Raw genomic sequence first — 20,898 nt, 5'->3', positions numbered from 1 at the left:
CACTGTACTGACTGCTTTCATTTGTCTTATACAACTACTTTTAAATAATGATGACATTTATTTGTGAGCCGTTTCAAAAGTACTATTTATATAAACATTGAATACTCCTATTCAAACATTATATGTAGGATTCAAAGACCTTTTTTATTCAACGATTTGTCCTCAGTCTTATTTAAAAGGACCGTAAGGGTGCGAGCAGGCGTGTGTCGGATCTGTAGAACTGTGGTCTCATCTGATCGTGGTCTTAACATAGCCTTCATCCTGCCATGGCAACAAATCTACTTTGATACGAAACTAATAGACTTCCATTGACTGACTCAAATTACTTTCTTCTTTGTCAAATAATACTTTGGTCTTATTTGAAATATCCTTATGAAAAACATTCTGAACGGAAAGAAAATGTTCTATTCACCAGCATTAATTCAAGGGAGATACATTTCCTATACTGTAAATGGTGGCAAACTATTTAGTGGGACGTCTTAAAAATCAAAAAAAATGCATGTGACACTATTGAGGTTGTAACACAGAAGCTGGCACTCGTGACCACTGTTGGATCAATAATTTTAAAATAACCATCAAGGATACTTTAAGTGCATTGTATAGATTATTTTTACCTGTACAGAAAGTGTATACTAAAGCATGACCAACACACTAAACACTAAGTGATTGATTTTGAACAAAGCCCAAGTTTTAGTCCTTGACATGTTTTTACTGAAAAGATGGTGAGGTAAGGACATCCAGCTGAATGCTTGTCGAAGAGTCTGAGGGAGAGGAAGAAGAAATGAAAAGCAGGGTAAACACAACTTGTAGCTGGAGGGCCTGAAGAAGCAGAAGGGATGGGAGCGAGAAAGAGAATGATTTAAGAGTCCATCCAACAGCCTCAGCTGTGAGTGCAAACCCATATGCTGTAATGGCTAGATACTGTTTAATGACTTGCAGTGTGCCATTTCAAATCAGAAATATACGCGAAGGAAATCATGGCCATCAAAACACATACAGCCAAATCAGAGGTAAGTATGGCACTATAGTGTTTTTCTCTTCTTTTCCTGCATGAATTACATATTGCATTGCACCTCTTCAGCTCTGCTCTAGAATGAGAGCGAACACATCCTCATCAGGCCAATGTGAGGTTTGTTTAGTCTGCCACGCGTAATCACAGATGCAGTCAGGTTACCTGTCACGTTGTCTGCCCTTGCTTTAAGGCTCCAGGTTGAGACACCAGCCATCTCACCATGATAACCACGTGCCAGCTGCTCTTCTAAATAGGTTATCCAAGGCCATTTAATGCACAAGGTGGACATATTATGCTTCTCATTGGTTTCCTTCATTTGGCCAAATGAGCAACCAAGTCCCTGTCATGTCCACTCATCATCACTGCGGTGATGAAATGTGTTCCTCTGTAAATCTGAGTTCCTAAGTCTTCAAGGGCTGGAGGAGTCCAGTCAAGTAGAAAACTTGTTTTGAAGCAAAACAGAGATCCTGCATGAATGGCCTGAACCTTAAAATAAACTGGCAGTGTTCTGGATGAGCAATGAGAGCAGACCCTGGCTGTAATGCCTGAGCATGGACAGGAGAGTATTGAGACAAAATGACATGTAAACTTAGTTGACATCCGACAGCTTGTCATTTTGTCCATCAATGTCCAGTGAAAAACATTTGTCAACAGTCAATGACTTTGTTATAATTATCTGGTTACAAATAAAATAGCCATCAGCGCGTAAATGCTTGAAAACCTTTATGAACATGCTATTGATAACAGGTATTCAGTACCTTTATTCTATTTCTCATATCCAGTGCATCCCATGAAACCAAAGACATTATTACAGCTTAAAAGATAAAGCTTCTCCACATGGGGCATAAACAAATATTAGGGATTTAGCTATGAATCAATATATATCCTCTTTAAGTATCAAATGCCTTCCCCCAAAGGACAACCAAGCTCAGCCAGACTACTACTGTAATACTACTTTACCATAAGAAACCAAAGCCACTTTCACCAGACCGCTGAGTTAATGCAATATTCATAAATATGTAAGTGCTACCTCAATGTGCAGTTCATATCATATCAGCCAGAAAGGTTGTGTTTTTGGTCCTGTATGTTTGAGTGTATTTTAGCTAAATCCCTCAAAACCTACATTGGAGATTTCAGACTCTTCATGGAGAGTTTGGTAAATAGCCAAGACACAGATTACTTTTGGATGCAGATGTGCCTACTTATTAAGCAGGCAGGCTAAGGACATCGCCAAATGCTCTGCTATAGTAAATAACCAGGCTCTGAAGCTATGCTGCAGATGTACCAGCCCTAAATTGGCCTATTTATAATATAACCTATACACATAAAATACTGTATTTAAATCATTATAGTAACCTCTTGGCTTAGGAAGGTTATTGATTATAGTTAATTATAGGCAAGTTAGACAAGTTTGTTATTCGGCAAGTTAGACAGTAATGCTAAAATTAGAAGTCACCCTTTAAGCCTATAGTAGGTATCTGTACAAATTGTAAACCAATTTGCAGCATTTGCATTATTAAGATAATTGTGCTCTGGCAGGATTGCTGCAGTGTGTGAATAACAGCTTGAATATGCACTAGCATCACACCCTACCTGGCATAACATCCAAAACAGCCACAGGACCACTGTAAGAATTCACTAATGAAATAGAAAAGCTGTGCTCTTTAAAATGTTACCTCCGAAGACAGCGAGTACAGCAGAAAACGGATAAAGTTCAGGCTTATAGACGGTACTAAATAAGAAATTACCACAGCAAGGACATTTCTCTGGGTGAGTGGCTCACACTGAAAGGCTGTCGTTACAGTGAGGATATTCAGCCGAACAGAGCCGTTCCAAACAGACAGAAGAAAGATATTGTAAAATAAAATGAGATCAGTGGAGGGACAGAATGGATAAATTATAATAGTTTTTCAGTGTCATTGCTGCTTCTTAACAAAAAAGCCCATGCGACATTATCATTTTCTACTAAAAAGATATCTTGGGGAAGAACTAGTAAGAGATAAAGTCCTAACAGTCATTAAAGTCAAATTGTCTACACTGAATACAGGAACAGATTTTCAGATGGGAAACAAATAGTCCAATACTGAGCTAACTTATACATATGTTATCTTGTTACCTGAGGTAATATGAACACAAGTTCCCACCTGTACTCTTAAAATGCATATTGAAGACCATTATGTATGTTTTCTCTATGAATTAGCTTTTTAGTGTTTCGAAAAAAAGAAAATTCTTCAGGGAGTGCAGTGTGGGCCTCATGCCACTCAAACAGCTTGATGGATTAGCAAAGGGTACATTTAATTCTGACAAGAAAGCAGTTTGTATTTTGCTGAAACTCAATTGTTTAGTATTACTTTATTTATGAAGATAAATGTCAACAGCAGCATAACAGCATATCTTTCACTTTTTCCATAATAAGTTATGTTCCATGGTGTATACAAAGTGTTTTGTTTTTGTTTGCTAGGTTCAGTACTTGAGAAACTATAGAACTTGACACCCACTGTCACACCAGACTTGATTTATTTGGCGGAAAAGTTTGAAAATGAAATCCCTGAAGGATTGGACTGTAGTGAAGGGTACTTTATGTTTATGCAGCTGTGGAGACCCCCCATCTAATGCTCTTATTACATCCATGTCTGCTCTGTCCTTGTGATAAAAAGCATCTTCTGTTGCCTTAACAGTATACTGAAGTTAGCCCTTGTTCTCTGTCTCATTGTCCATAACACGTGAAAAAAATACATTCTTATACTTTATCATTTCTACCACTAGATTATATATTTGGGTGAGGGAAGAGTGCGAGTTAGGGTTGTTTAGGGTAGTTTCTGAACAGATATGAGGAGCTGTGAGCTTGAGTGCTAACAGCTAAAGGCTGATGTTGTTTTTCTGAAGATGACGTCACGGCTCCGCCTACACTGCGTTATTATAGATACTACCCCAGATGGGTGGAGCTTGTTGAAGGAAGCACTGAGAAATAGACTGATTCTAGGGTAGAGTATTCTTTAACTGAAGCAAGACCGTTATAATGTATGCACCGTAATAAAACAAATCATGGTCATTTTGACATGAATCAATAGTTAAATAGTAACAATCATTATTCAAATGTTTTGCTAAGGAATTGCAGCAATGCGGTGTCCCAGAGAGCCCACCACATTGTGATTTGGGCCTTTTATTTATTTACAGTTTGACATATAAGGCTCTTTAAACCAAGCACCATAAATATAAAACCAGCGTTTTTATATCAAATCTTTGGCCCCTATTACTTTAAGAGAACTTGTACAACATAACTATGACAAAAGTCTGACTACGAGACGAGTTATATATAAACTACGAAGACTTGATTAACAAAAGACTGCTTGATCGCAGACCTGTTTCTATAGATTATTAATGCAATATAGAGTATGGACCTTCTGCCTACACGATAACCTGAGAGGAGTACTTTGATTCGCTCCCAAACAACATTAACCATTTTAACTGAGGTTATAAAAAAGAAAACAAGATTTACCGTAATCTTCGGACTATAAGCCGCGCCTTTTTTCCCATTTTTCGAAGCTGCGGCTTATATAACGGTGCGGCTAATCTATGGATTTTTACAGCTAACGGCCACTAGGGGACCTCCTAAATCTATGGATTTTACAGGTTACAGTCCACCACCTTTAACTCTATGGGCTCTATGGCCGGTCCGCGGACCCACACCTTTAAGCGGCGGGCTCCAGCAGGAAAAGCTGGAGGCCAGAAAAGAGTGAGACAGGTAGTGCGCAAAAGTAAAAGTGGAACCGAGAGTGGTACGAGAGACAGAACGAGAGCAAGACAGAGAGACAGAACGAGAGCAAGACAGTTTGTCCCCGTACCACTGGTTGAAAACCACTGCTGTAGATCACTGCCGGTACGTGCGCTGGGAGCGCACCGTTTAAGTTTGAAAGTTGAAAAGTTTGTGTGTCTGAAACGCTATGTGATACAGTACAGTTTACACAGCACAGTACATGTTCTGTAGCTACTATTGCACTAAATGGTAACACTTGAATACGTTATGCAAATATGCAATTTGTTTGTTGAAATGTTAATAAATGGGAGCTTCCTCTAACGGCCATCTCTTTCCCGACAATCCCCTCTGTGCACGAACCCTTACATATGGTAATTAAACATTAAAACACCTGCGGCTTATAGTCCAGTGCGGCTTATATATGTACACATCATTCAATTTAGCTGCTGCGGCTTATATTCAGGTGCGCCTTATAGTCCGAAAATTACGGTAAATGTAAATAGGTGATGTTTCTCTTTAGAATCAGAAGACTCTTGGTATTATTCTTTTCAGGACATTTAGTATGGGAAGTGATTAGATGGATTGCAAATATAAACATTACTGTCTTTACATACATACATATACTTGGATCCAAGAAACTAAAGTATTTATAAGTTTTGGTTAAACAGAGAGGCTATGCAAAATCTAAAAGTGAAATGAGAGAGGCGCTGTGTTGAGGATACAAAGTGTGGAGTTGGGTGTGATGGAAAGGTGTAGGAAATGGAAAGGTATACTTACATTGCCCATGTACTCAGACAGAAGGTCCTGAAGAGCCTGGCGCACAGAATTGCATTCGGCCACGATACGCTCCCTGCGGTCATCACGTGTGCAGGAAGAGTCGGCCATGAGGGCAGCTCCACTGATAATGCTCTCAAGGCGCTCCTCCAGGGAGGGGCGGAAGCGCTCCTCACTGAACGCAAGGGGGTCCACAATGATTTGTTTCTGTAAGAAAAGAGTCAGAGGGGAAATTACACAGGGAGGAAAAAAAAGATAAAAGTCATCATAGGACATTGATCTTTCCTTCTACAAGCCACGAAGAGAGAACTCTGGGAGGCAGGAGAAGGGCTGATCTGACGGACTGACGGGGGGGCTGGGAAGCTGAAGAGAAGAATGTTTTAAGCGGTCTCATTTTTGTCTATGGGCCAAACGACCAGAACTTGCCTACGGTTTTAGTAGCTCTGCAATAATGTGCGTTTCTTGACTAACTATGGTATGACCAGGAAATGAAGGTGTGGTCACTTTTACCTTTAATTAAAAATAATTGCCTCACATTCAGCACATGTACTTTGTCAGCGGAATATCTGATTGGTTCGTGGAAAATCCTTAGTGGCCTCTCCAAATTAGACTCAGGACCGCCCCTTTTTAATCTGTGTCACACAGAGAAAAGGATAAGTGGTTATTCAAATACTTTAGTCGGTAAGGTGAGGGACCGTTTTAGTATATCCTCTTTAAGACTAGGCTTGCTCTTCTGCTCTGCTGATAATCAGTGTTTTGAATCATTAAAGATGAATACAGCTTCAAAAACGCACTTTCTCAGTGCGCTGACTAGAGAAAAACAAGTCATCAAATGTAACCAATCATCTGGAATAGTGCAACACAGCAAAGGAAAGTTCTTCTGAGGATCTGATGAATAAATCAGAAAAGAAAGCCCCATCATGTCAGGAATGTAGACTACAAGATCCATTTCAAACAACAGATGTGCCTATGAATATTAAATTATATAATCCCTTATGTGAAAGGATTTTTAAATTTCATAGCCTTTTCTACTATTTTTCACAGAATTGCCCTAGTAAACCACTGCCCTCTCTTTAATATCTGCAGCATGAGAGAGGACACTTCAATGTGTGATTTTACAGGGGCAAGCGTGCTGAGAGGCAACTAGTTGACATGCTGGAGAGGCACTGCAGAGGGTTAAGGTATCCACATGACACTTGGGGCGGTTAAAAAATGAAAGTAAAAACTCCACAATGCCAAACCAACTCTGGGCTTCAGCAGACACCTTGCTGCAACTAAATATTAAACAATTCATCTGTTAGAAGTGAGGTTTATTAGGCAGCCTTCCCTCTATCACAGCCACCTTCAGCCCCCTCTTTTCCATCTCATCTGACCTCCTCTGCTTGCGTTTCACATCACCATGGCAACAGGCACACGAGAGACACGGAGGAGGAAACACAGTAAGAGAGTGCGAGAGATAGAGAGAATTGGGGGGGTTGACTCATTTGCTAATTTTGCCTTGCACTTGAAATTGGGCAACAGAAGGGAGCTACTCTGGGAAAGGCATGGCTACCTGTAAAATAATCACTGAGGCAACAGTTTGAGACTGCATTGTTGACACTTGTTTTATAGATTAATCATTTGGCAGACCATCTGTCAGACGGCAATGCTTTTATAGTTTATAACAGTGTAACGTAAATTTCCAGGGCTGTAAATCGACTCAGCCCGAGTGGCCAGACATCAGTCTGATCCTGAAAACAAAATCTTGCAAATTGTTGTTTCAACACTGCAAACAGGAATATCTAGTGAGTGAGGCTTATTGCATTATCACGTACATCGAATTTCTGTACCTACAATCATCAGGTTACCATTCGTTAAAAATACTAATTTATTGAAAACAGAAGTGGCGTGTTTTTGTCTACTCATTACTGAGACTATTTTTGGAAAGGAATGTTCACTTGATCAAATACTCCATTTGCTTCCTAAAAAGCTTAAGTACATTTTTGATTAACTTTCGTTAAGAGCTACTGACTCTAATGGAGAGTCTAAAAGGTGGGCCTACAGGGTAAAGTATATCAACATTCAACTATATATTACCCATTCTACGCTGCCATTTTGGGAGGGTCGCTCCTGAAAAGAGACTTCCTGGCTAAATTAAAGATTAAATAAAAATAATATTCTCCAAAACCTTTAGTTTTTGCCTGTGTGCTCACTTCGGGAGCAGCTTGGCCTGGTGAGTAACAGTCACATAGATCCTATCACAGCACTCATGTTGTCAATGTCCACAGGGGGATTACACATGTTAAGTGCAAATTACATGTGTGTAACTGCGCATCCGGATAATTGCTTGAGATCCTATCATTAGGTAATCATCAAACACATCTATTTACTTCAACGGTTGTTTCTCCTTTTGTATATATAAAACAAATACCAACTTCCAACCCGTGCTGCACCAACAGAGTAATAAAGGCTAAGAGTAATTAAACATTGCATCATATGGCTAGGGGCACGGAAAACATTAGCATGCAGATTGCATCAGTCACGTGTGACATTTTTTTTTGCTGCAGGATAAACACATCAAGTTACACACAGCTCCTCGCTAAATGACTAAATTGCTGATCAACTAAAGATGAGTGATGTGTCTAGCGGTAAAGTGGCACAGTAGAAACCTTCTCTTCTATAGAGCTCATTGAGCAAGATGTATCTTCAATGTCTTTGGAATTTGTCAGAATATTAAACATCTTGTGTGAATAAAAAGGTGCGTTGCCGGTCTGATAGAAGTCAGAGGAAGAAGAAAACAAAATCAGGGTAATCATGTTTGCATTTATCACCCCAGGCAGCATTAAGACGATTAGCTTAACGTTGTTACCCAGCTGCTACCTTGATGTTGTTTCATGTCAATATTATGATACAAATAAATGTCATATTTCTCTTATATAAGTTAATAGTTAAATGTTCTTATAAATAGTAAGCTATCTTTAACCAAATTCAATCTCAACCATGTTACAATTTAATAACAATAATTTATTTAGTTAAAAACTAGTTCATCTGAGTCTAATGTAGATTTTAGGGCTGTATAAAGTTTGAGTAAACACTGGATGACAACTTACTTTCAGGGGTTTAAGGTTTTGAGCATGAAATTATGAAAAACTAGACAGCAACACGGAAAGTGTTTTTAGTCAATTAGGGTTGCTCCCTGTACTAAATGTCAACATTTCCTACACTGAGGTACTTATTGAGTTTGCCAAGCTATCCTCCAGATTATGCTTTAGAAGCTGGCAACCTAGCAACAGTTGAGCAGAGCTTAGCAGCTACCAGCGGAGAAGTGGTTAACTCTATTTATTTACAGGATATATTTATTCACAGGATATATTTATAAGACCATGTGATGCGTCCGTCTGAAAGCTAGAGCTGTGTAGACATCCTTCATTTGACTTAGAAGCAAATCAAGGAATGAATAGGTAGTGACTCAGGAACATATTCAATGTACCCCAAAGCCATGTCCCAATTTGTCCTCATATCTCGTCCTAATTTCCACCTCGACCCCGAGCCCTTGGAGGGTTTTTGGTCATTTTATGATTCAGTTGGGTCCATGAACTAATATTCTGACCTTAATATAACCTTTCTGAACAAGACCTCATCCACCTCATGTTAATAAATAGCTTATCATACGTTCGTAACTGAGCCATGCTGTTGTTAAGAGATTCAATCCTAAAATGAATGGTTTTATTAATCTGGCAGATACCTGCATGCCTGGTTGGACTCGTGAAATGGGTTGTGACTTTTAAGCCACTCATTTGACTTACATCAAAATTGTTGAGGGCATAGGCGAGCTCTCCACCCCCTGCTGGGTGATTGAGCGCTGAGTCCTCAGTGGCGGTGGCCTGAGCGGCGTTGGAGATGCTAGAGACGGCGCTCTGCAGCTGCTTGTAGATCAGGTCACGGTTTGCCTTGTAGGCTGCCACGTCAGGGTGCTGGAGGCAGGCACGGGACGCCGTGTACAGCATGGGGATGTTCCTCTGTAGCACGCCGCGAGCAGCAGCCATTTGGTCCTTGTGGTGGACGTCCTTGAGCTCCTAGCGGATTGAGATGAAAAGCAAAGTAGAAAAGGATGAAAAAAGTAATGGATTGAACTGGAGGATGGAATTCTTACAGGGACCTGGATGGTAATGTACTTTAGATTCAGAATGGGCCTGTCATGCCCTTATAGAGACACTAAGTGTGACAGAGTTTGTTCAGGATGACCCAGATTTATTTCTGTCCCCTGCGGCAAAACAACACCGTCATAATCAGGCCATTATAATATGCCTTTGCAAATTAATGCGTTGCTATTCAGACTTCAGCATTATATTACAAATACATCTTCATAGAAGAGAAGAGATAGTGATCGCTGGCATAGATTCATTTGATAAAAAAAAGCCGCTTGCATACACAAAACAAAATCCTTCCCTCTAAATGGAACTCTCCCTGAGCTTTCATCCAGCATTGCTTAAGACATAAGCTTAGGAAAAAAGCAGTCTTTAAGCCTCATTACTTCCTGCCTTCACTTTGGTTAAACATATCTTCCCATTCATAGAAAAAGTAAAAGCAATTTCCTCACAGGATAATCAGTGATCATTTTGGCAGGTTCTCCATTTAAGAAAGGGGTGTTTTGTATAACAATAATTGTCTGGTCTTGGAGGTTTTTTTTTAGGAATAGTATAGGAAATTATTTGCTATTTAAGTGCTATTAAAATCAATGAAACAACTTTATGACTTAATCTTTATTTGATTGACTTGAATAATTTCTATATTTGTTTTAAACATAAACAAAATAATGACTTGTTTTGAAGAACATCACACCAACTGAGGGGTCGCCGGCCGATTCAAATCATCGACCTTAAGGGTGCAGTCCTGATAAAAAAGCCTTCAGTACGCTTTCTCCATTGGTTAGGTATATGCATCTCAAGGATCTGCACCAAGAATCTTATGAAGTTGTTTCATCTTGAAAATGCATTATGAAACACTTTCCTGTTGACTACCACTTACACCATAGTGGAGAAAAACGATGCGCTGTTTCTCATCACAAGGTAATGGGTTTTGTCAGATTTAGAATGAAGCCTATATGCTCTTTTCTTGCTATCCCGGTCCACCTCATTGCAAGTGGTAATAAGAAGATTGTTCATGCTTACAGCATCTAATCATCCATCTTAAGCACTGCTTACTCCCTCCCACTGATGTACTTACCGTTTGAGGGTTGAAAGGCCTATTTTGTTATGAGTGACATAACCACTAATGCCCATTCAGTTACCAAGTAACCTTCCAGCCCCTGTTAATAATCATAAGGTTTATTTGAATCATTAATTCTACTAATGGTATATTACCTGCTGTCTCTTAGCGGCCATCATGTTCAGCTTGTCCACCTCTGGTTTCAAGGCCTTATATTGGATCCCAAGGTCCTGATCTGTTCCTGCATTTCGCACTTTCACAAGATTTTCCTCCACCTGAGCCAGGAAGGAAAAAGTTAGACAATACTTTGCAAAAAAAAATACAGTTCTTAAATAAAATTTACAAACATTTTGGATTCAAATTGAATAGAAATAAAATGCACCTATAATTAATTAAATGCTATTTCAGTGTTCAAAATAATCTCTTAGTTGGTGATTGTGTTCTTAATGATCGCTGATCAAATATGACTTAAAGGTAGGGTAGGTAAGAATAGAGAAACCAGCTCGAGTGCGCTAGAATTTGAAAGTACGCAGCCGAAAAAAAGATCTGCCTCTTCCTTCAGACTTCCTTACAGAGCCCCTCCTCCAACACACACGAACGCGCACATGACCAATGAGGGCACGAGATAAGTGGAAGGGTGACAGGCAGGTAGGCCATCCAGTTACTTTAGCCGAGCCGGCTCAGATGATTGGTCGTGTTTTTTTTTTTACAGCTTCCACAGATGACATTCTTTTATGTATATTTATTGTCAAAGCATTTAATATATTTATTGCTATCGGGATGTTAAGAGCATTCCATGGAATATAACAAAAAGTGTTTCTGAAGTTAATTACCTACCCCACCTTTAATTCAAATTTGTCTTTATATTATATTAAGCTTGTTGACATGAACATGATCCAAAAGAATGAAGCTATCTCACCAGTTTAAGCTGCAGTAGAAGCTTGTAGACATCAGACATATCAGCCAGCACTAGCAGATGCGTGACTGCTGACAGCAGGGCTCTAGCAGCACGAACCATATTGCCCCTCTTCACAGATGAGCAGGGGTCTTCTGCAAAGTCTCCAGAAGCCTGCCGCATTGAATCACCTGAGAATGAGTGACAAAACAAAATGTCTGCTGTAAATGCAAGGTTGAAAATGAAACTTCAGATGAAAACACATTCAAAGACTGACTTTTGAACTTGTCAAATTAAACACTGCACTATGAACTAGCCTTCAAAGCTTTAGTAGTCTTTAAATAGGAAACAGACTTTCAATCTTTTGCAATAAAAACAAAAAAATATATATCAGAGAAAAAGGATGTGATGTGTTGATATGACACAAAAACTAGATCGAAAGAAAGCACAATATCACATATAACTCTTTGTTTTTTACCAAATGCAATGAATCTTCCTTTGTTACCCATTAAATCAGAGCAAATTCTTCACGTATAAAATCCATTTATTTCTAGTAGTCGTACTCTACCGGAGCTGACAGCACAAGTCTGAGAGCAGTCACACTCCTTTCAGGCTACAGTTAATTGCTTTGAAGTCTTCATCCAAGACAAAGAGAAGTGTGGGGAAACAGGCAACAGTCTGACACGTTCCCCCTGCCTGCTTAGAGGTCAGCATGTGACACACAGAGCGACAAAGACACACACGGACACAAACACCTCTTCAATGTCCAGTTATAATTTCTGCTTGCACACACAGCCCCCTTAAATGAAAAAAAAGAGGTCACAGCCCCTACAAAGGGCTCACTGTCTGGTTTGTCCAGCACTATGCTTTGTCCTACATTGGATGGGCCTGCACAGTTGACTGGACACACAAATAGACTTTGTAAGCTCGCATTATGAACAAGACAATACATCCGTAAATAGTTTACTTCAGCTGAGAGATAGTCAAATTCAGATTCTAAAAAGCTTTTTCTGTATCAGGGATCAAAAGAAAATAAATAGTTTTTCTCTTGTTCACTTTCCTATGAAGGGAAAAGCTTTGTCTTGGCACCGATATACATCCTGATATGGTATATACTAGAGTATGTTTTCCGTTCATTCAAAAAATAAGTAGCATATATGAAATAACCGCATTTATTTGATAGGGCAGAAATAAATGTGTTTATTCCTAGACTATATGACATCAATAACGTTGTAGAGAACCATAACTATTAGGACCTTTTTACGTAACTTTGACAATAATTATATATTGGACTGGATTCTAATGAGGTCTTGATCTAATAGGCCTATCAAATGACTTGATCTAATTGGCCAATACAAATGCCTAAATGAATAGCAACCTGGTTTGAGCCATCTAAAGCCTGCATCACATTCTTTGGTCTTGTAACGCCAATAGGTCTTTGTGGGACTGGGGAATGGCAAGTTCCCACGCATGGGAACCAATCAGAAACCAACAATGGTGACATTACAGGAATATAACAAATGCCGTGGTGTGTCATTTTATAAAGCAAAAAGGCAGCACCGAAAAACGGTTTATGAATTAAATCTTATATACTGGCTATGTGAACGCTGAGTAAGAGCTGAGTGCTGTGGATGCTAAAGTGTCAGTGTACTCTATCACTCCGCGATAACGAGGAAGCTATATTTAGAAACAAGGCTAAGTGACTTCTTGGATTTGACCTCTATAATGTTTTCCGTGTTCTGGCCACATGCGGACATTTGATAAGTCCCCCAAAATGATGTGTGCTGTAAAAACAAAAGGCGACCACTGACAACTTGGATAGATTGTTTTCCAAATGTATCTGGAACTACAGCTCCTCTTATTTTCCTCCACCGCACCACTCTTCCGCCCTCGCGTCTGAACATCCATTGAGTCATGCAACTCAGAATAACTACATATTTTAACTTCAGTAGCAAAATGTCTAACTTGAGCAGAAGTAATTTGCAAAACAAATGTGCTTTGGTCTGTCCATGTTTTTATTCATGCACTGAATTGTATTAATGCCCCCTTTAACTAAGATCTAGGTAAAATCTTAACTGAGCTCCAGTAAATACTCAAAGGATATGTGTTGGTCAATTGGACTGTGTTTATATAACAGCAGTCCAAGTTAGTTTATATACATTTGCTCATAACCTTTGTAAGAACATCATGTTCTACCCAGACTATTCAACCTCCCTGCTTCCAATATGAAGCGTATCTAGGCTCTTTCCCCGCTTTCAGTCAATTATTTTGGATATCCAATAGCAGACATATTAATGCAATGTACAAAAAGATCTTACAGGTGAAGCATTATAACGCTGGTTTTAAGACTGTTTATTACTGGCAAAACTTTGCATAAAGATGGTTCTTGGTAATGAAGCCTTCAAATTATATTCAAAATGAATTGTCTGACACATGAAGTTTGTTTGGAAACAGTCTGAAATGCAACCTCACTGAGCGGTATAAGAGTAAGCTAATGCAGCAAGTTAGTGTATTGACTGTACCAGGAGAATTCAGTGTCTGAAAAAATACAAACTCTTGGGCTTCGTAAATGAAACATCAATAACAAGCCATCAGCAGTCTTTCCTCCCCCAGGTAGGTAAACTGACAACCTGTGATTAACCCTGATAAATGTTGCGCTAATACACACATCCCCCAACGTTAGCTTACGCCAGCAACATGCATGCCCACTAGCACTTTCAGTTCAATAAATGCGCACTTTGAAAATTACATACTGAAACTCTATACTCAACAAACAGTGGTTCAGAGGTGTGCAAGCATTGCTACAAAACAGAGATCTATTTAATTCTATCCCTTAAAAAGATTATTTTTTACCGAGTCAGCATAGACATTTCATAGCGTCATTCAGTTACATTGAAGCATGTCTATTCCTTGGAATGGACAAACAGCTGTGAAATTGGTGTGAAGAAGAAGTGTAGTTCAACATCAGCAGCTTTGGGTGCAATTTACTACCGATTTTTATTAATAAATCAGTAAAATATTCATATAATCTCTTTGTATGTTTAATGAAAAATAGTGTCAAATTTCCATAATATTCTTTTAGAAACCAAAATGTTGTTATTTTACATATATTTACTTTCCACCTGTTTACCAGTCCAAAACCCGAATATATTGTTATCATTCATGACAGAAAAGATATTGAATCCTAACATTTTTGCCATCAAAAAAGTTGTTCACATCACACAGATTCTGATCATTTTGTTCTGACAGAGAGCGAAAGCAGTTTGTGCAAATGATCGACAACACAAACCACAAACACAGTCTGCACCTTCAGGCTGTTATTCCCCCCCTGTGAACAAAATCAATAAGGCCATTTTCAGGGGGCAGATAGTGATCAGTGCTCCTTTAATAAACTTCCATCCATCTAACGCTAACCTGCAACCCACCAGGTGCTTGATGAAATGATTCAAATGTATATCACACATTAAGCACACAAAACAGAAGGACAACAAAAACACAGACAAGGAGGGAGGGAAGGGCAAGACCGATAGGACAAAGGCAGACAGAAAGGGATGCGTATAGAAATATAATCTGCAAAAAAGGGAGAAAATGTCTGCAGATTTTTTATGAGGTAAATAAATTGGATTTAAGATATTAACAGAATATGTTAACTGGGGAAAAACATCCACTACATTTCAAATTATTTCAGAAAAAAAGTTAACAAAACATTGATTAGGGTATTTGAAGGACGCTTTGAATACCCGTCAACATATTTGACATAAATGCATGTAGGTTTACACTTAACACTGAGGGCACCATTCAAATGTTGACTTTGAATTCAACTGTCCATGTCCACAAAACTTTAACTCAAACTACTGGGTACAGCACCTCATTGATAATGATCATGTCAGACTTTTTTTCTACCATTTTAAAAACAGCTGGCAAGCCACAGCTGGGTGGGAAATGCTTTCTGAATCAAGGGGTTGGTGGGGGGGGTGTTACTCCACTCAATAGCCGTATTATCAGTCCAAGCACGCTCCACCGAGCAGCATGGCATAGCGGACAGCCAGGCCTCGGCACCAGCTAACAACAGTGAGTGAATTCCAGCCCAGTGACAGCTTACCACAACTACAGTAACATTCCTGGGCACTGAGCACTGCACAGGCTATCAAGCAACATGTCATCTACCTCCCAACTACTCAGAGAGCAGCTCGAGCAGGGGATATCCAACTCGCTGGGCATCTGGGGAGAAAGACACAGTGACACAGATGTCGCTTCACAAGGTGATAACAGCCACCCTCAAGTCAGAGCTCCCCAGTCTCAACGGTCTGCTAGTGTGTCAAAAGACATTCAGATATCTGGAGCAGAGGGGAATAAATGAGACTATCAAGTGTGGTGGTTGAATGAAGGAATCTGCTATCGCAAGCCAAATGGTAATTTAATTGGGTAACCGGCTGGTAGTTCGAGGGTACATTCTGGTTTCGAGATGCACAAGTTGTTAATTTGTCAAACAATTATCTGGTACTACTCATCTGATCTCTCAACAGATAATCTTAAACAGACTGTAAGACATACCCGGATCACGAAAGCCTTCCCTCAATACTGTGCATAAATATGATTACTTTATTTCGTTATCGACAGTATAGCCATATTTAGCTGCGGAAAATAGGCTAAAACAAATGTATTTTTAGGCCGACTCAATATCCATTGTTGCCACTGTTGTGAATGGGATAACGGATAAATCAAGCTGACTGTATGCTCATGACAAATGTCTTTCAAATGTCAGACGCTGCTCAAACGCATGGGGTGAAGGCAGGTTCATATTATAATGGATGACTATAGTGGGATTATACTGCAGGGCTGAGTGATATAGGGTAGGGCTGGACAATATGGTTGAAATCATGATCACAATATTGTTAAGAAAAGGCTCCCATTACAGATTTAAAATCACCAGTATCTTTTTAAATGTCATACATCCTAAAATGAACACTTATTATGGGATTTTAGAACATATAACAACAAAAATGAATGTTTTGTGTATTTTTCAAATATACTGTTATGATAAACGATTATATTTAATAATATTGCGCAGCCCTAATTGTGAAATATCTTTATTTTCTGACCAACATCGCAATTTAAATGTTGCTCTATTTACAATATAGTACGGTTCTGAACCAGAGTTAGATAAAATAAATGCGCAATATTTTCTACAAGGGCAGTCATACCAAACTACTGGCTACATTTGATCATGGTAGAAGGCAAGGCACGGACAATGGTGTATAGCTTAATATAAATGTGAACCGTCGGCATGCTTAAATGAAAGCCTCTATTAATGGGCTCTCTGAATTCCCCATAGCAAAAGAGAAATCCATCACGCTCAAAGCATATCCTTACTTCAAGGTCGTCCACTGGGGAAGATGATATGTACATACTTTATGATTTATTTATCATCCCGCCTATCAAAAGAAGCACTCTGTACATGCTGGAAACCACACACTGTTGCAATATGCATTTTCAATATACCTTGCTTGCGGACATCTTCCACAGCGGCAGTCAGTTCATCCTTCAGGAACTGACTTTCCTTTGCAATCTTCTCTCCTTTCTCCAGGAAGTTCTCGGTGGCATTCTCCACAGATGCTGCCAAAACATGAGCCTTCTTAGAGCGTCCTTTCTTCTTGTTGGAGGGGCCTTTGTTGCTGGAGTTTACTAAAGTGGTGACCTATGGCAGGAATAGAAGTGGGATAATATATCACTTGCTATTGTTTTAAATCTGACCCCGTGTAATTATTCAAAATAAAAATACAAATTGTTTTTCATTACCTGGGTCACTAGGGGCTCCAGCAGCCTCTCCACTGCCAGAGTACGGATCTCCAAACTCTTTGGGTCCCATTTAAAGTTGATGTTAGCCGTGTTGATGTTTGTCATGGTGTCTGGAACTCTAGGAATAACAAATTGACAATTTAGAAAAAGGTTTGAAACCTATGAGTAGGGTGGAAGAGTACATTTTAATTCTCCAGATGCTAAGATAAAACACTTTTTAGACTCCATCATACATGAACATCTCTGCTTTGCAAAACACTGATGATTGTGGCTGTACTTTATACATTGAAGGCTAGGTGGCCAAGAGAACAATGTTTGCTTACTAACTAAAGCATTATTTAAGATGTTTAGACTAGTCTCCAAAAGGTCTGTAGACATAATCCACATATCAAGGTCGTTCTTTGAGCCAGCCATGCCCCACTCCTTGCAGAATGCCTGCCAGAGGTAGAGCACAGTAGCACTATGGCCTAATTTCAATTTCTCTTTTCAGGCAGCACTGCAATTCCATTGATTAGCTTTCTAACATGGAGGGCCAGGGATAATCGGCCAGCCCTGAGGGGCCTCAGCTGAAAGTTGGTCAGCAGCATTATGAGAAGAATGTCGTAGACAGCCACTAACCTACATTGTCACCAAAGAGGCCTACATATTAGAAGACTCAGGAGAACATGTGAATGATGACTACCAAATGCCTAAAAGTAGTAATATTGAACCGTGATATTTATGAATGGGTGTGCTTTCAATTTTGCCAAAAGATCTTGACTAAAGTTAACATTTGGATGGGGTATACTTGTGAGCTATGGCCCCTTTTAACTTTTAATCAAAAAAGACAGCCAGTATGGATGGATGCAAATTGTCTGGCACAGTTGTAACTCATTTTATCATGGAACAAATGTTAAAGCCCTTCACTACTACTCAGACATTTTATTTTACAATTACTTGTCAACTACTGCAGGGTTTTTTATCTAGTAAACTTCACCTCACACAAATCAACCAAAATAATGTCTGTGTCAGCATCTAACCATACAGATAGTGGATGTGATATTTGCTGAAGTATGGCCCATGTTCAATAAAACGGATTCTACCAAGGAAGTAGTTCAAAACTGGTTTACTAAAATGTAACTGGGACAACGCATGTGATAATCTCGTTCACTTCCTGTGTATGGGTGTGGCAGAGACTGTTATCTGAAAATCTGGTCAACAGAAACCAAAACGTTCTTTGAGGCTAGAGACAGCTGGGGGTATATGCATATGACCTGGGTGATATACATCTTTAATTTCTCAGCAAACTAATCTCAATTATTTCTCCTAAGAAACACAAGCAAAATGGCGTATTTATGAACATTGAAATGCCTTTTCGTAACAAGATACGCCCATACTACAATGATACTATACTTAACATAAAACTCATTACAAATGGAGAAGCAACAATATGGGTTTCAGGTTAACGAACGATAGCCAGGCGCTTATACTGAAGTTAAGTAGCTTAAGTTGCACCTGTTGTAGCTAACTATACCCAAGTTAACATTGGTTTTATCCAGTTAAGGTAACACGAGTCTAACTTTTTAAAAAGTGAACGTTGTGACTTGCAGAAATAAAGACTGGTGTTGAGTGAATGAACCGATTTTGACCAGGAATGGTCTAATTAATATGTCATGTTACGCCAATTTAGTTCACGGTACGGTATGGAAACATTACCTGCTAACGTACAAACACGGCACCTTGCTAATGCTAATGCTAACCGACACAACAAACACTAACGCTAACTCCATACGCCTATTCAAACACGGCTGAACACTTTAACTGTCGTGTTAATGCACTACCCAGGTGACTTTTATCATGTTATAAATAGGGTATTAAGTTAACGCTATAAACTTACCGAAAACAATCCAGAAGCAAAACTGGGAGTTTAAAAGTTCAAAATGGAGGAATGGGAATTACGGAGTTGCTTGCCTCAAAAGTTTTCCTCCCTTTTCCTCCTCTCTCTGACCGGTTAGTTGTGACTAACCGCACACTGGATTTACTCTCGAAAAACTATCCTTTTACTATAAGTAAAGACAAGAACAGATATTTAGCAGTTAGTTACCTGGAAAGTTTCGGTGAAGAATGTTTCGATGTCGCAGAATATTGCCCAACAATGGACGAGGCAGAGGGGGGACTGGGGCGGTGACCGAGTTCCTGAACTTCCTGGCAGCGGGGCAGGGCGACCGCAGGACACAGCAGGCCCGCAAACAAGGAGGTGTTCAGGGCGTGGCACTAGTTAACTGTATGTGTCCATATAAGGTTTAATTATGTCTTTCAGTGTACCACCGGGCCAAGCTGTGGGATAACAGTTTCGCCTTATTAACATTTAGTTCGTAGAAGAACTAGTTAAAATGCCTGAAAATGAGGGAGTTACGTAGCAATTTATTGGAATAGATTTCACAGTAAAACAAGATTTCAAAATTCGCTCCCAAAAGTGTGTTTACCCAATAGCTACCGGATGATATAATACAATATAATATAATAAATATTACAATCTTAAATGTAATAAAATTGATTGTTTTATTGTTTATCCTTATTTTCTGTAGCCCCAGATTTAGGGAGTATTAGGTTTTTAAGTTTATCGTTTACTTGTTAAATTATGTATAAAATGTACTTTTCCTATTTCATTTAATTGACATCTATTTTTTTCACAAAGATTGTTTATGTCTGTATGTTCACAATGTTCTATGAAGATAAAAAAATATATATAGTATTGCTTATTTGAAAATGTGATAACAAATGCTACTTAATAATCATGGACATGTTCATGTGTTCATGTTCAATGTAATACTGAAGTTGTATGTAAAATAAAACTATTAAAGATGTATTTATAAACTCTTTGAAATTCACATTGTGTCTAGTCATTTAATTTAATTGAGAAATGTTTGATCCAGAGCTCATTTTTGGTCATCTTCACAAGGCAACATAGAAAGTACCCTATTTCCATTTCATGGTTAGGGGTTGTAATACTTTCAGTTGGAGGGGAATTTAATTTCTCTTCAGTTCTTCTAATAATGTCTAGCTGTACCATGACACAACACAAATTAATATGTATTAATATCATCCCATTATTACAACCGGAATAATGGGATCATTCATAATATGCTTAAACCCACATGACACAGCATTTTTCCACCACAATAATAACGATTTAGGTTAAGGATGTCATTCTCAGGCAACATGGATCCACTTGGGGAAACTATTTTATTTTTTCCGTTACTTCTCTTTTTAAATGTTGTGACTTTTATATTCGAGGTGCATTTTATCCACTGTCAATTTCAAATAATCAGATGTGCTTTCAAAACTATTTATTAGGTAGTTTATATTTTATTAACTAATTTCATAATTCTTCGTAGGACAAATTCAGTTTGATCTGTTTCTTTCTTTTTAGTTTGTAAATAAACACCTTCTCCAATATAATATTTTGTTTTGCATTCATCTGATGACTTTTAT

At 38.8% G+C, this 20,898-nt stretch overlaps 1 protein-coding gene across 2 annotated transcripts in view; it reads right to left on the bottom strand.

Moving 5' to 3' along the window:
- The window catches only part of ctnna1 (catenin (cadherin-associated protein), alpha 1), a 77,926-nt gene extending 58,295 nt beyond the window's left edge, over positions 1 to 19,631 (bottom strand). The window contains exons 1-7 of one of the 2 annotated variants that reach the window (XM_010787743.1): positions 19,508 to 19,631; positions 17,425 to 17,542; positions 17,128 to 17,323; positions 11,650 to 11,816; positions 10,886 to 11,005; positions 9,329 to 9,598; positions 5,547 to 5,750 (exon numbers count right to left, since the gene is read on the bottom strand). In XM_010787743.1, coding sequence (XP_010786045.1) covers positions 5,547 to 5,750; positions 9,329 to 9,598; positions 10,886 to 11,005; positions 11,650 to 11,816; positions 17,128 to 17,323; positions 17,425 to 17,529 — 1,062 coding nt within the window. In that variant the 5' untranslated portion in view covers positions 17,530 to 17,542; positions 19,508 to 19,631. Of the gene's footprint in view, positions 1 to 5,546; positions 5,751 to 9,328; positions 9,599 to 10,885; positions 11,006 to 11,649; positions 11,817 to 17,127; positions 17,324 to 17,424; positions 17,543 to 19,300; positions 19,444 to 19,507 lie in introns of those variants that run through there. The other variant, XM_010787744.1, reaches the window with a different exon arrangement.
- Positions 19,632 to 20,898: the final 1,267 nt, after the last annotated feature.

Source organism: Notothenia coriiceps, unplaced genomic scaffold (assembly GCF_000735185.1).
Source record: "Notothenia coriiceps isolate Sejong01 unplaced genomic scaffold, NC01 NC01_scaffold00031140, whole genome shotgun sequence".
Classification (NCBI taxonomy): domain Eukaryota; kingdom Metazoa; phylum Chordata; class Actinopteri; order Perciformes; family Nototheniidae; genus Notothenia; species Notothenia coriiceps.
This window is presented reverse-complemented; position numbering and strand designations above follow the sequence as displayed.